At 60.6% G+C, this 14,285-nt stretch overlaps 1 protein-coding gene across 1 annotated transcript; it reads left to right on the top strand.

Annotated features, from left to right (window-relative positions):
• Positions 1 to 310: 310 nt before the first annotated feature.
• On the top strand, positions 311 to 13,081 carry CCND1 (cyclin D1). Its single transcript, XM_082342843.1, has 5 exons — positions 311 to 637; positions 2,194 to 2,409; positions 2,928 to 3,087; positions 6,943 to 7,091; positions 9,710 to 13,081. Exons 1-5 carry the CDS (start codon positions 440 to 442, stop codon positions 9,872 to 9,874), a joined length of 888 nt encoding a protein of 295 aa, XP_082198969.1. The 5' UTR covers positions 311 to 439; the 3' UTR covers positions 9,875 to 13,081.
• Positions 13,082 to 14,285: the final 1,204 nt, after the last annotated feature.

Genomic DNA, 14,285 nt, shown 5'->3' with positions numbered 1-14,285 from the left:
GCAGGTCCCCCTGCACCCCTCTTCCCCGGCGGGGAGAAAGGCAGCCTCGGGACGATTTGCATTTCTATGAAAACCGGGCTTCGGGGGCAACTCCGCGCGGTACCGGCGCGGCGCCTCCGGGATGGCTTTTGGGCTCTGCCCCTCGCCGCTCCCCGGCGCTCGGCGCCCGCGCCCCCTCCCCCTGCGCCCGCCCCCCCCCCCTTCCCGCTCCCATTCTCTGCCCGGCTTTGATCTCTGCTTAACAACAGTAACGTCACACGGACTACAGGGGAGTTTTGTTGGAAGTTGCAAAGTCCTAGAGCCTCCAGAGGGCTGTCGGCGCAGTAGCAGCGAGCAGCAGTGTCCGCGCGCTCCGGCGAGGGGCAGCAGGAGCTAGAGCCGAGCGCGGACCCAGCCCCGGACCCACCGCCGCCCCAGGCCGCCTAGCAGAGCCCCAGCCATGGCACACCAGCTCCTGTGCTGCGAGATGGAGACCATCCGCCGGGCGTACCCCGATGCCAACCTCCTCAACGACCGGGTGCTGCGGGCCATGCTCAAGGCGGAGGAGACCTGCGCGCCCTCGGTGTCCTACTTCAAGTGTGTGCAGAAGGAGATCCTGCCGTCCATGCGGAAGATCGTAGCCACCTGGATGCTGGAGGTGCGGGGCTCCGGGCGGCTCTGTTAGCACTTTCCTGCGACTTGTTGCGCAAACCCACTTTTCTTTGCCACTCATCGCCCTCCCTTCCCTCCCACCCCAACTTTTGAAGTTTGCCAGAGTGTTGCTAGGAATCGTAGTTCCGAAATATATAGATATTCTGGGTATTTTTTGAACAAGGAGGGGGTGGGGGTGGGGTCATTAGATATTCCCTTGAGGAGGAGCGGTCGAGGAGGGGTGCCTTGGGGGAAAGCCACGGCCGGGGCACCCCAGTTGGCTTCAGGGTTGGGGCCCGCAGGCTGGGCGCCCTTTGCGGCCCCCGCCTGGACCGCCACTGCTCAGCCCCCGCCTGCGCCAGAGCCCCGCTGCGCCTCTTCTCCCGGCCGCGCGGCCGCTGAGCCGCCAGCTCCAGGGGGAGGGGGCATAGATTTGATTTTTAAATTAATATCCATGGACACGTATGCAAGGGCCGCTCGTGCCAGTATTATGCGCCATCTTTGTTCTTTTATTGCAAAGCAAAAGTGTTTATTAATAATTGGGGGCAGGGTGGGGGTGGGGAGCGGCCGGCGAGGCGCTTGGGGCCGCCGCGAGGGGCCGTGCGGCCACCGGGAACCGGCGGGAGGGGCGAGGGACCAGAGCTCGGGCAGTTGTGAGGGGACCCTGCTCGGGAGAGGGGGCCCCTTTGTTCAAGCAGTGAGTCCCGGGGCGCCCCGCACGGCCAGCCTGGGCCGGAGAGCACGCCGGGCTGCAAGGTCGCGTGGCCCCCAAGACGCTGGGGATTGACCCTCATGTGCAGGGGTCTCAGCTTGGGGGACCTGCCCGGAGCGAGCCGGGGTCCAGGGGCACGTTTTCAGGCCTTCAGTGGGCTCCTGAGTGCACCGCAAATATTTAAAAATAATTTTTGAAAGTGCGGCGTGGTGCCCTTGCGAGAGGGAAACAGCGCCCGCGCCCAGGGGGAAGGGGGGCCCCCGAATTTGAATTCCTGGGGCTCTCCCTTGAGCCTGAAACGAGCTCCCGACCCCCGGCCTGGGTAAAGGACCGCCTGAGGGTCATTTTCAGGGGTTTTTTGTGTACCCAGTTAATTTTTTTATATTTTTAAATATTTTTTGAAAAGATGACGTCTGGGGAAATGCGGCGCGGCGGCCTGGGACGCCACCTTTGTGTCTCGCAGGCGCTGCGAGCGCGGCGCCCATCCCCGCGGCCCGCCCCGCGGCCCTGCACCCCATTTGGTGCCGACCCCAGGCCTGGAGGGTCCCGAAGCACCCACGCGGGCCGGGGTCCGCCGCCCGCGCGCGGCACACGCCGGCCAGCCGTGCCAGCTCCCGCCCCCACTGTGCCAGCCTTGCCGGGACTTTCCCTTTCAGTTTCGGGTGGGTGGGTTCGGGGGACTCTCGGGGAAGGGGGCGCGGCGGCGGCAGCTTCTGCCGCCCCCTGCCCTGACCCTCCTCGCGCTCGGGGCCCCGCAGCCCTGGCGCGAGCCGGGTGGGGGGCGCGAGGTCTCCGCAGAGGGGGCCGGGCGCTCCCGGTGGCGGCGGTCACGGCCCCCGGTGCCCCGGCAGGTCTGCGAGGAGCAGAAGTGCGAGGAGGAGGTCTTCCCGCTGGCCATGAACTACCTGGACCGCTTCCTGTCGCTGGAGCCCGTGAAAAAGAGCCGCCTGCAGCTGCTGGGGGCCACCTGCATGTTCGTCGCCTCGAAGATGAAGGAGACCATCCCCCTGACGGCCGAGAAGCTGTGCATCTACACTGACAACTCCATCCGACCCGACGAGCTGCTGGTAACCCTGGGACCCCCACCGCCCCCGATGCCCCGTTAGCCGTGGGACCCCGGGGGTGGGGGAGGTGCAGAGAGCCAGGGGCCCCTGCGGGCCGCTGAGAGACCCTCTGCCCCCAGGGAGGGCGGCCACATCGGTGGGGCCGCTCTCGAGGAGCGGACGGGTCCCCCGCCGCCCCACCTCACACTTTCCCTCCGACTCCCACCGCCTCGGCGCCCCTAGCGCCGCGAAAAGTGGGCGGCGCGCGCCCTCTAGCGGCGGCGGCGGCGAGGGGCCCGCGCGAACGACCAGACCTCGCGTTCCAGGTGTCGCGGGCTTCTGGTCTCCACCCGCGGAGGGTGGGCTTAATCAAGAACGGGAGACTTTGCGAGCGGCACCTTCTCTGTTTGGATGTGGGGTTGCGCGTTGTCCCCCTAACTTCCCGGACCCTCCAGCATGCCCCATTCCTTCTCCTCGCCTCCTGTTCCATTGGGGTCCGCGCCTGCGCCTCTCTTTACGCACGTGTGCCTCCATTTACGCAGCAAATGGAGCTGGTCTTGGTGAACAAACTCAAGTGGAACCTGGCTGCCACGACCCCGCACGACTTCATTGAACACTTCCTCTCCAAAATGCCGGTGGTCGAGGAGAACAAACAGATCATCCGCAAACACGCGCAGACCTTCGTTGCCCTCTGTGCCACAGGTAGGGTGCTGGCCGGGCCTCTGGGTGCCCCTGGAGGAGCTTCTTGCCCTCTGCCTCGGTTTCTCCATCCAAGGAGATGGTCCCCAGGTTCCTTCGCTTTCAGAAGCTTTCCTCTTTCCCTGTTCCGGGGAACAGAGGGCTGGGCTTCTTGTTGGGGCTCCAGGGAGGGGGTGTGGGCTCCCGGGCCCGGGCAGCTGAGGCTGGGCGGCAGCCTGCCTGTGTCCGGCTGATGTGGCTTCTTCTCCCCACGCCAGGCGGGGGTCACTACATGCTGAAAAGGGTTGACTTTGGCTGTCCAGCCTGCCTCCTCCCCCCGCTCCCCAGTCCTTCCCGTGTCCTCAAGGAGCCTGAGCTGCGGGGGCCCCCTCCTGGCCTCTCCCGGGCTGGGCCACCTGCCAGGAGCGCCTACAGGGGTGGGGAGTGCCGGCCGGCAGTGCCTGGACCACGTGCTCTGGGCGGCCAGCAGCGGCCCTCGTGCGGGGGCGGCCAACAGAGGCGCTTGGCCGCCTGAGGCCCCGCCAGGGGCGCCGCAGGCCGGCTCAGCTCACTGCCCTGGGAGTGGCTTTGGAGCGGCCTGGGCTTGGGCTGCTGTGGTTGGCGGCAGCAGCAGGCCCTCCGTCCCTCCCCCGGCACCGCTCTGGACCGTCCCTGGGGGCCCCTCCCTGGCACAGCCCTCTCCCCAGCCCCCAGGCGGCCAGTCACTCAGAACCCAGTGAGACACACGGTGCTGCCTTCTGCTTGTCCCAGCCCTGCCCCTGAGCCCCTGCGACCTCTTCCTCCCCGCTGGGCCCAGGACCCCTGGAAACCCCGATCGGAGGACCCTTGCCCCCATCCTGCCCAGCTCTGCTGTGGGCCACCTCTACCCCTGGCCAGGCCTCAGCCATCAAATCTGTTTGGGGCTCACTCGGAACGACCTGAGGGCGACAGGGCACCAAAGGGGGGAGTTGGCATCCTTCACCCCCTCCCCGGAAGGGGTGGAGCCCCCCCCCAGCCAGCCACCTCGTGTCACTCTCCTGATGTCTGGGCGCTCTGGTGGCTGGGAGTTCTGGGTTAGGAGAGCTGGGAAGGTTCTGCTGGCCTCCCCACCTTCCTTTGCCTGCTCAAGGCGTGAACCCCTCTTCTGAGTCCTTCCAAGCGAGCCATGGGGTGGGGGGCAGACGAGAGGCCCGGATGAATCTGAGGGGTCAGGGCGCCCCCTCGCCAGGCAGTCCTGCCCCGCAGCACCCGCCCTTGGGCGGGGATGGGGAGGCTCTCACCCGCGTCCCCTCAGCCTCCAGGGGCCAGCGCAGCAAGCAGGCAGGGAGGCGCTCTCTGGCCGGGACGCCTCTGAGAAGAGAAGCCTCCAGGGACCTCCAGGCAGCCTTTTATGGAGCTGAAAGTGGTTCAGAGAAACGGCAAAGTCTCCCGCAGATAATGCAAAGAACACTTCCTGCATGCCCTCCCCCCAGGATGCCTGGGGCAGCCTGGACCTCCCCCTCTCCCAGGACCCCAGGAAGCGGGGTGTGTAGCTTGCGTGGGGTGCTGGCAGCGCAGAAGCCGGGCGCAGAGTCTGTGAATGTGCCTGGTGCAGCTACTGAGACCGTGCCCAGCCGGCACTCCCGGCCTGGGCACACCTCGGGTGAAGGTGGAGGGCTGGCCGGGGGCGACCCAGCTTTTCACATGCGTTAGCTTCGGTGGGCCCCGGTGGGGGACAGGCAGGCCAGGGGAGGGAGGGGAGCGGCACCCCACCACGACCGGGTCCTGGTCCATTGGAACCTAACTGACACGCAGCCGTGTCCTTAGTCACAAGGGGGCCTCTCAGGATGAGAGCGACCTATTACAGCCTAAAAACAAACAGATTTTGTGAAGTGGAGGCCTGAGTAAAAGTCCCGGGAGATATTTTGCTCTCCGCGTAGCAAGGGTCCCTTTTAAAGGTTCGGGGGTCTGGCGGGGGAAGGGTGGCCTCTGCTCTCCCTGGTCCGTGCGCCCTGCAGACCTGGGTTCCCGGGTGTGTATGGGGGCGGGAGGGGCACGTCACCCACGCACAGAGTTGGGTTTTGCTCTGCTTTTAACATGTGTACGGATGTGTGCACGCAGTAGAGCGTTTCTTGGGCTGCGGCCGGTGAGTTATCTCTTTGAGGTTGGCACATAACTGAGCTGAATGAATGGGCCTGAGCAGGGTCAGCGGAGCGGTGCAGCTCCAATGCCCACCCTGGCCGTGGCCCGCTGGGCTCTTTGCAGCCGGGCAGTGAAGAGGAACAGCTATTGGAGCTTCCAAACTGAAATATGCAGGCTTCTCATCTAAGCCCATAAACCCGCCAAGGCGCGCGCACACGTGCGTGTGCGCACACACACACAGCCTGTGTTTAGTTATTCCTTCCCTGTTGGACCGGGGTCTCGAGCTGCAGCCAGTCAGAACCTGTGTTCTGGCCTCAGCGATTTCTGTGCGGTCCTGATTGGCCTCCATGAAAACCTCTCATCGCTGGCTCCTGGCTCTCAGACTGGGTGGAACTGCTCCCGTTTAAAGGGGAGACAGGGTGCGCCTTGTGAGGGGCTTTCTTTAAGTGGTCGGAGCGCCCAGCAGCAGCTTTGTCGCCCCTTCAGTGAGGCTGCCTTTCTTCCTTCCCACCCCTCCACTGGCTCCCGCTCCATTGAATGAGGGGCCCTGCCTGTTTATTCTCAGGGATGAAGTCTCGGGCCAGTGGGGGGGGCGGGTGGTGCCCCAGCCCCCAGGGGCCGCACTCCCTTTGTGCCCAGTCCCCTCCCACTCAGCTCACCGTCCAGTTTCTGGGCACAGGATGAGGTGATAGGGGCTGACCTTCCAGGGCCCGGCTCCACGCTGAGAGGCCCCCTGGTTCAGACGCTGCAATCAGTGGCCTCCCCTGCCAGGAGTTTCTCGTTGGGAGCGATAGAAAGGCAGCCCACAGGTGCTGGGTCCCCTCTCCATTGCCCTTACGTCCATGACAAGTGTGCCGCCAGGGGGGAAACCAGAAGTTCCCATGTCAGTGAGCTGCCAGGAGGTGACCCTGGAGCCCACCTGCCCAGAGGTGCAGGGTTTCCCAGCAGTTTGCGGACAGCGGCCGAGGACGGGCAGATGAAGTAACGCTATAGCCCTGCCGTGTCCCTGGAGGCAGATGAAGTGGGGAGAAGCATCTGAGGGCAGTGGGGGGCTTCCCTGGGCCCATCTTCCCATGTGCAAGACGGCCACTCCCCTTGGGACCTGGCAGCGCAGGTACTTGGGGTTAGTGTTGTAGGGGACGTGTCTGCTTCCTTGCGGGTTCTCCCCGCCTCTCCTTTCGTCAGGCTTTTGTGAATAAGTGATACATTCACAGGCTCACGTGCTGAGAGAAGGGAGTGAGCGATGACCCCTCTGCAGAGGCCACGGTGCCTCCTCCCCCCCCCACCCCGTTGTCTCTTCCAGCAGCTGTTCTCTTGGTTAGCATTTCTGCTGTTGGCGGCGGGGTGGGGGGAAGGTGTTGGGGAGGTTTTTTTGTTTTTTTAACATTATTTATTTGGTTGCACTGGGTCTTAGTTGCAGCACTTGGGCTCCTTAGTTGTGGCATGCAGACTCTTAGTTGCAGCATGCCTGTGGGATCTAGTTCCCTGACCAGGGATGGAACCCGGGCCCCCTGCACTGGGAGCGCGGAGGCTTAACCACTGCACCACCGGGGAAGCCCCTGTGCTGTTTTGAAATGAGCGTCGCAAGCTCGTGATCAGAGTCCGGCCCGGCTTCTGCTCTCGCTGGCGCCCACTTCCTGACCACGCCCTCAAGATCAGCCATCTGCGGGACAGGGGCCTGGGTGGGGGGGGGTCCAGGTCACAGGGGTCCTGCTGCGTCCCCACTCACAACCCCTTTGCCTCCCTCCCTCTCCGCAGATGTGAAGTTCATTTCCAACCCGCCCTCCATGGTGGCTGCCGGGAGCGTGGTGGCCGCGGTGCAAGGCCTGCACCTGGGAAGCGCCAGCAGCTTCCTGTCCTATCACCGCCTGACGCGGTTCCTCTCCAAGGTCATCCGGTGTGACCCGGTGAGTGACCGCTCCGGCGCCGGCTGGGGGGCCTGGCCGGCGCTGGGTGCTAGAAGCATCCAGGGCCTGGGGGTCCCGAGCTGCAGTCGTCTGGTGGGAAGTGGCAGGGGCTGGGGCCACGTGGGGGACAGGCGGCCACCTGCGTCCAGAGGCACAGGACCTGGCCGTGGCCCTGGCACACGCTGCCTGGGGGCCGCTCCTCCCCGTCTCCTGGGGGGCTCCTTTGGGAGGAGAAACACCTCCCAGAACTTGCCGATGGGCGGGAGGGTCCTCCCAGGCTTCTGGTGGTCCCAGGGGCGCCCAGGAGCCTAAACTCCCCCTGGGGTTGTGGCGGGGGGCCGTCAGGAAGAGGGGCCACACGGCAGGCCGGGTCAATGATCCGTGCCCTAATGGTGTGTGGGGTGAGGCCCGGTCGAGCTTTGTCTGGGCAACAGCGTGGACGCCCGATAAATGGCCGCTTTACAAGGGCCCCTGTGAGGTCTCCCGTCCACAATGGGCCTGGTACAGACAACTTGTTTTTATGACCCCCTTTGAGAGGCTGCTGCTTTGGAAGCCGGAGTCCATTGTATCTTTTTACTTAAAAATGCCATTGTCTTATTCCCCATTCTTTTCTTTTCTTTTCTCAAAGAATTAAAATAACAATTACAAGGGTTTGGGGCTTCACCAAATTAGACCAGCGAGGTTGGTGGCGGGGGTCACTGCCAGGCCCACTAGTGTCCCGAGTAGGAGCAGGTGACCGCCTTGACCCTGATCCCCGGTCCAGGTCCGGCTCTGGCCGCTACTGGTGGTCCACCCTCGAGCGCCCAGGAGGCTCGGGGAGGAAAGCTGGGTGTGAGATGGATGCCTTCCTGTCCTCTGCCAACGGTGCTTGGCCGCCAGCCTGCGTGACCCCCAGAGGGTGGGGGGGGGTGCCTTCTTGTTTGTAGGCGCGGGCAGCCCGGTGGCCCCCTGGGAGGGGGAGTCATCCTCGCCTGGCTGCCAGGACCAGCGCCATCCCCCAGCTAGAAACGCCACAAACAGCGCTGTCTACAGACAGTGGTAGGAAATCGCTGCATGATCCCTTATCTGAAGAGAGATTATTTTAATTAGATCTGAAGCAAAATGCCTTACGGCTGAGGGATGGTGGGAGGAATCAGTTGAGGCTGAAATTCGTTAGTCTGGTGACCAGGTAACAAACGTCGACAAACGTCGCTGAGCTCGGACGCAGAAAATTCTGGGCTGTGGAGGCCCCGGGGCGTGGCTGAGTGCGCCGTTCCCTAGAGCTGCCCCCGTGGTCACAGTCTGCTCTCACAGGCTGAGGCTGCAGCGCCAAGCAGGCTGCTGGGAGGAGGGAGCGTGGGCCGTGGAGCTGGAGGGTGCGCCGGGGCCTGCACAGAGGGGAGGCCCCTCCTGCATCCCTGTGCTCTCCGCTCCACCGCGCGGCCCCCCAAGTTGCAGGGGCCAGGGAGCCGCCCCCGGGGGGCTGCCTTCAGTGGGTGGGTGGAGGCTCTCGGGCCTCAGTAGGCCGTGGTGGGTGTTTGGATCAGAGCCTGAGGGGGCCGTCAGGAGTCTTGGGCCTCAGTTTCCTCCTCTGTAAAATGGGGCCTTTTGCACCTTCCCTGCCTCCTCCTCTGCCGTGACGAATACTGAAAGGGTGGGTAGGAAAGCCCCCCCGCCCCATAAGCCCTGTCCCCTTGGGAGATCTCCAGGGATTCACTCAGAAGCCCTCTTGGCCCGGCTTCACTTCTTCGGGGCGGGGTACACCGTTTCCAGCCCCATCTAGGAGGAGGTTAGCAGCGCCTTCCCCATGCTGAACCTCGTTCCCGTGGGAAAGGCGTGGGTCTATTTCCCAAGCTGCCCTGGAGCCTTTCCCTGGTTCTAGAACAGAAGCCCCGTGTGGCATCCCAGGAGTTGGGACAGCCTCTCTGTTCAGATCCGGGAGCCGTGGCCGCCCGGCTGCGGGCGGCGCCTTCGAGCTGCTGGGAGACTTGCCCGCGGTGGCACCAGGAGAGGCCCCCGGCCTCCGGGGTTCCTCCTCTCCATTGAACATGCGGGGTGGTCGCTGCCGGGAGCTGTGTGCGGCCGGAGCGTCTCCCAGGACGCAGGCCCGAACGGGAGAGGACAGGGATAAAGGCCCCAGGGCCGCCCGGCATTCATCCTCGGTCAAGCACGGCCTAACGCTTTTGACGGCCATTCATCACGGAATGCTGGGTTCACTGCGAGGGCTGACACGGCAGAGGTTAAGTCCGAAAAGCGGGGCTCAGAGGGCCTCCCCATGCTGGATCAGATGGCGCTGAATTCGCTGAGGGCAGCGGTGGGGCTGGTGGGAACCTGGGCCCGGAGATGAGAGCCCTGGCGAGGAGTTCCAGCGAGGGGCCGGGCAGGCAGGGGACTCGGGGCAGGTGGGCAGGAGCGTCTGTGTCCGCCGGAGCCCTTGGGTCCTGAGTGGGCTCACCATGGCCTGGTTGGCATGGGCTTTTCAGGGCGGGAGGGCAGCTGGTGGGCAAACAGGGTGCACACTTGTCGATCCTGGGGTCTGGGCAGCGGCTTCCCGGGTTCGGGGGAGGCGGCGTTTTAGGTGAGCGTTGGGAAGGGGCCCCTCACTGCGGACCCCCCTTCTGAGGACCCGTCTCGTGCAGGACTGCCTCCGCGCCTGCCAGGAGCAGATCGAAGCCCTCCTGGAGTCCAGCCTGCGCCAGGCCCAGCAGCAGAACTTGGACCCCAAGGCCGCGGAGGAGGAGGAGGAGGAGGAGGAGGTGGACCTGGCCTGCACGCCCACCGACGTGCGTGACGTGGACATTTGAGGGCGCCGCGGCGGGGGAGGGGCCGGCCCGGGCTCCGCGGACAGAGCCGCCCAGGCCCGGCCGCCGTCGGAAGGCAGCCCGCTCCTCAGTGTCCTGGTGTTTTCCTTTGCCCTTTCTCCCTTCTGTCTCTGAGTTAAGCAAAAGAAAAGAAACGTCCCCGAAAACCTATGTTTAAGAAAAAGAAAAAAAAAAAAAAAAAGGAGAGGAAAAAATAGAATTTGCATAACCCTGAGCTGGAGGGGGGAGGAGGGTTGTGCTACAAAAATAGAGGATGTTATAGCCCGTAATCAACTAGTTTTTATATTCATGTGTTTGTGTCTCTGTGTTATAAGGATAGGCGTTAACACAAGGAGCGAGTCTGCAGGGGAGGATTAGATTTGATTCTTTATGTGTTTCAAACAAACAAACAAAAAGCATGAAAACGTTAAAAAAAAAAAAAAATAGGAAAAAGTCCACAACCCATTTTTAAAGTAGAAGAGGGTTTTAGATAGAACCCTCCCCGTGTGCTTTTCCTAAGGGCACAGCTTTAAAGCGGTTCTAGGCATCCTGTATCTCGCTTATGCATGTAGTCACTTTATAAGTCATTTGTTTATTTTATTTCGTAGGTAGGCATGTAACCTTGACCTTGTCCATGGCTGATGTAACCTCTCGGCTAGGGTAGCGTAGAGTTCGGCATTTTCAAGGTCTGATCCTCTTTCTGCGTGTGGACCAACCACCTGAGGGGTTTGTCGGGCGCCAGCCTGCGCCTCGGTGACGGAAGGCCACCTCCGACTCCTAGCGTCCGCTACTAGAAAGAGAAACCGCAATAGTGACCTAATATATTCTATTTTTATAATCTTCATATTTTTGTAGTTACCTGTTCATGAGGTGCTGGTTTTTCACCCAACAGATCTGCAGCCTGCTCACATCCAGGTGAAATCTACAGCTGTTTTTTTTGTTTTTTGTTTTTGTTTTTTTGTTCCTTCTCAATATTCCAAAACCATTCCATTTCAAAGCACTTTCAGTCTCTAGGTGACATCTCTGTGTATGCTGTGTGTGGAGGGGGCGGGGAACGGTTTCTTAATGGAATGGTTTGGGAATATTCCAGTACTTGGGTGCAGACAGGATGGCGAGGCAGGTGCTTGTCAATATGGTGTTAGCGAAAGGGAGATGATATTTTGGAGGGCTAGGTTCCGGTCCAGGAGAAGAAAATGTGCATTCATTCTCACACTGCCAGGATGATGTGTTCCTTTCCTTTTCTGTAGAGAAGTTGAAGTTTAGGGATCCTTCAGTGCCAACTGGTGTTTGAAAGTAGGGGCCTTAAAGGTTTACCTAGAGAACCAGCAGTTTCAGAGTTATCTTTAGATGTTTTGCAACGGAAGGTTTTTAAACACTAAAATATATAATTTATAGTTAAGGCTAAAAAGAATATTTATTGCAGAGGATGTTCGTAAGGCCAGTATGATTTATAAAGTAATGCAATCTCCCCTTGATTTACACACACACACACACACACACACACACACACACACACACACACACACTTTTCTGCCTTAGATGTTGCAGGTGTAGGACAGTTTGTTAAAGTTAGGTCCTTTTATAAAAGAGGGAAAAAAATCCCGAGAAAAAAACACAAAGACGTGGATTTGGCTAATTTGGCCTGATTGGCTTTTCACAGAGTGATCCAACTGGAGAGGTGTCAGAGTTATAAGCACAATTAGGATGCTGGAAACAAGTTCAGTTCCAAGTTCAGTTCCAATACGATCTCATCCCCGAACCCTCCTTTCAAAAAAGAAATTTAGCAACCGCTAGATAATTTGCACATCTTGGCTATGTACCTTTTTGTAATTATTCTGTAGGGAGTGTTGAAGGGAGCGAGGAGGTGAGGGAGGAAGTGTGCGGAGGGGAGGTGGGCGGGGACCACGCGAGGGACAGGCTGCGGCTCCATTTTCTTTATTCGCTGCTACCGATGACTTCCCAGTACAGTTTGGAAACAGATGCATATCGCTTCTCTATTCTTTCACATTGTTTTGCTGCTATTGGAGAATCAGTTTTTTTTTGTTTTACAATGTCATATACTGCCATGTTCTAGTTTGAATTTTCTCATAGAAAAAATGTATTACGGATGCCTTTTTTTTTTTGGTAGTGTTGTTGGGTTTTTTTTGGTTTTTGTTTTTTTTTTTTTTTTTTTAATGTGATCAATTTTGACTTAATGTGATTACTGCTCTATTCCAAAAAGGTTCCTGTTTCACAATACCTCAAGCTTCACTTAGCCATTTGCAGACCAGGTGGTCAGGCTCTGTCTGCTGCTTCGGCAGACAGACACGCGGACGAGATCCCAAAAAGGACCTGGTGGGGATCCCCACCCCGCCGGGCCGCGTTCACAAGGACCCCCGGGTGTCTCTGGAGACAGGCCATGTCCGTTTCCTTTGCCCTGCGCCTGTTATGCTGGACTCTCCATCTGACCTGGGATTTACCATCATCGTAGTTTTTACAGCCCATATCCCATATCGTTCTTTGCGTATAGCTATGAAAGTTGCATTATTATTATTATTATTATTATTGTAACAAGTATGTCTTAATGTGCCACTGTGGTGCTGTGCTGTAGGACTCGGTCATTTGGCATGATTGGAATCGCTTCTGGCCTGTGTCACAGTTTGGGGTGTGTTGTATCTGTTATTAGTGTTCTGTTTGTTGTTCTGGTCATTATAGCAAAAATGCTCCTTTAAAGAGACTTCAAATCTCAATGAAGCCAGCCAACAGTGCTGTGTGCCCAAGAGCCGCCTAACACGCTGCCGAACCAAAAGGATTTGGATTTGCACCGTCCGCGGCGGCCCCAGGTGGGGCAGCCCGTGCGCTTCAAGGCCATTGGCAGGTGCAAACCCGCCCCACCCCACCCCTGCAGGAACACTGCTTCCGCTTACCTCAACCATTCTGGCCGCGGCGTCTCTGTCTGAACCAAACGGGGTCCATGAGGGACGGTCTGTCCGTGGTGGGGGGTGAGATGTGTGCGCTCTAAGGCCAGAGGCCAGTGGCAGGTCTGGGAGCGCAGGGAGTCTGCCCCGTGACCCGCAAGTCTGAGGGTCTGGGCGGGCAGGCACTTGGGGGTCTGTGTGTGTTTTTGGTTGCACACCACGGTGTTTCCCAGCACAGACATGTAACCGGCACGTTTCCAGCAGGAAACAAGACAAACGTGAAAAGTCTAGAAATAAAATTGGTAAAACCCCAGTGCAGTGCCCGCTTGTCTGTTTCCTGGGGCGGGCAGGGAGCCAGGGCCGTGCGCCCCAATTTCCTTGGATGGGGGTGGTAGGCGGGTAGGGGGCCCGCCTCGGCCCTGCGGACACCGGGGCCAGGCCATCATCTGTCATGGGGGGCTGCCCTGGGCACCGTGGGCTGTTGGGCTTTATCCCCAGTCTCCACCCGCTAGAGGACAGGACTGACCCCGGTCGTGACAACAAAAATGCCTCCAGACGTGGCCAGTGGTCCCCTGGTGATGCAGAAGGAAAGTGTGATGCCCTCCCAGCCGGGAGGAAATCCGGACCAGGGGTCTGTAGTGGGAGAGGGCCGCGTGGACCCCCCAGAGTTTGAGGACGGGCTTGCGGGCGGCCCCGACCACCTCAGACTACGGCTCTGGCCCCGGTGACATGACCCCCAATTGATCAGCCGCCTCCCAGCCCACGTCTGGCCAGTTCGCCCTCCTAGGTTATTTGCAGATGGGAAAGTAAATAAATGCGTTAACCCTCTTCTGGCGCAAACTGCTGTTTGCTCTGGGTGAATCATGGCCCCAAGGTGCCCTGAGCTCGGGGCGGGGGGTGGAACAACGCCAGTGTCCGGGCAGCGGTCCAGTGGCCTTTCACACGGACCCGGCGACCTGGGAGGCCTGGTGGACACCTGTGACGTCCACCTTTGGGCTCCAGATGCCTGCGAACTGGCCGCGTTCCCAACGCCGGTGGAGGTGGGAAGTGGATCTTGGTCCCAGCTCTGCGGGGCCAGGGCCTCTTCCCAGAGCCTGGGGGTCCCCAACGTGCCCTCACCCCCCAGCTGAGCATTCAGCGAGCGCTCCAGAGCCAGGAGGAGGCCTGGGTCACGCGCCAAGGATGGCACTACTTGCCAGGTCAGTTCACCGCAGCCCTAATGAAGCGCCTGCCGTGTGCCAGCCTGCCTGGGGGGTGCCCACGGGGTCGGTGGGGCCTGTAGCTTCTGGGAGGAGGTGGGGTGTGCAGGCACCGGAATTGCTGCCTCCCCCCTCGCCGGCTGGGTGGGGACGTGAGGCAAGGCCCCCGCCCCCGGGGCCTACAGGGTGCTCTGAAAGGGGGTCCCGTACAGCAGGGGACCGAGGGACGGCCAGAGCCCCGGGAAGTGCCCTGAAGCCCAGGGCCTGCTCTGCACCACCGCGGTGGCTCAGCCCCGGGGACCCGCTGGTCTGTGTCAG

This window comes from Balaenoptera borealis (genome assembly GCF_965194805.1).
Source record: "Balaenoptera borealis genome assembly, chromosome: 11".
Taxonomy (NCBI): Eukaryota; Metazoa; Chordata; class Mammalia; order Artiodactyla; family Balaenopteridae; genus Balaenoptera; species Balaenoptera borealis.
The sequence above is the reverse complement of the archived record's forward strand: the minus strand, read 5'-3'. Positions and strand labels throughout refer to the sequence as shown.

Bases quoted from the DNA above. Each gene is read 5' to 3' on its own strand.
- CCND1 (XM_082342843.1), top strand. From the start codon at position 440: ATGGCACACCAGCTCCTGTGCTGCGAGATGGAGACCATCCGCCGGGCG. The intron at 2,410-2,927 runs GTAACCCTGGGA...CCATTTACGCAG, and splicing joins TCCGACCCGACGAGCTGCTG to CAAATGGAGCTGGTCTTGGT. The intron at 3,088-6,942 runs GTAGGGTGCTGG...CCCTCTCCGCAG, and splicing joins CGTTGCCCTCTGTGCCACAG to ATGTGAAGTTCATTTCCAAC.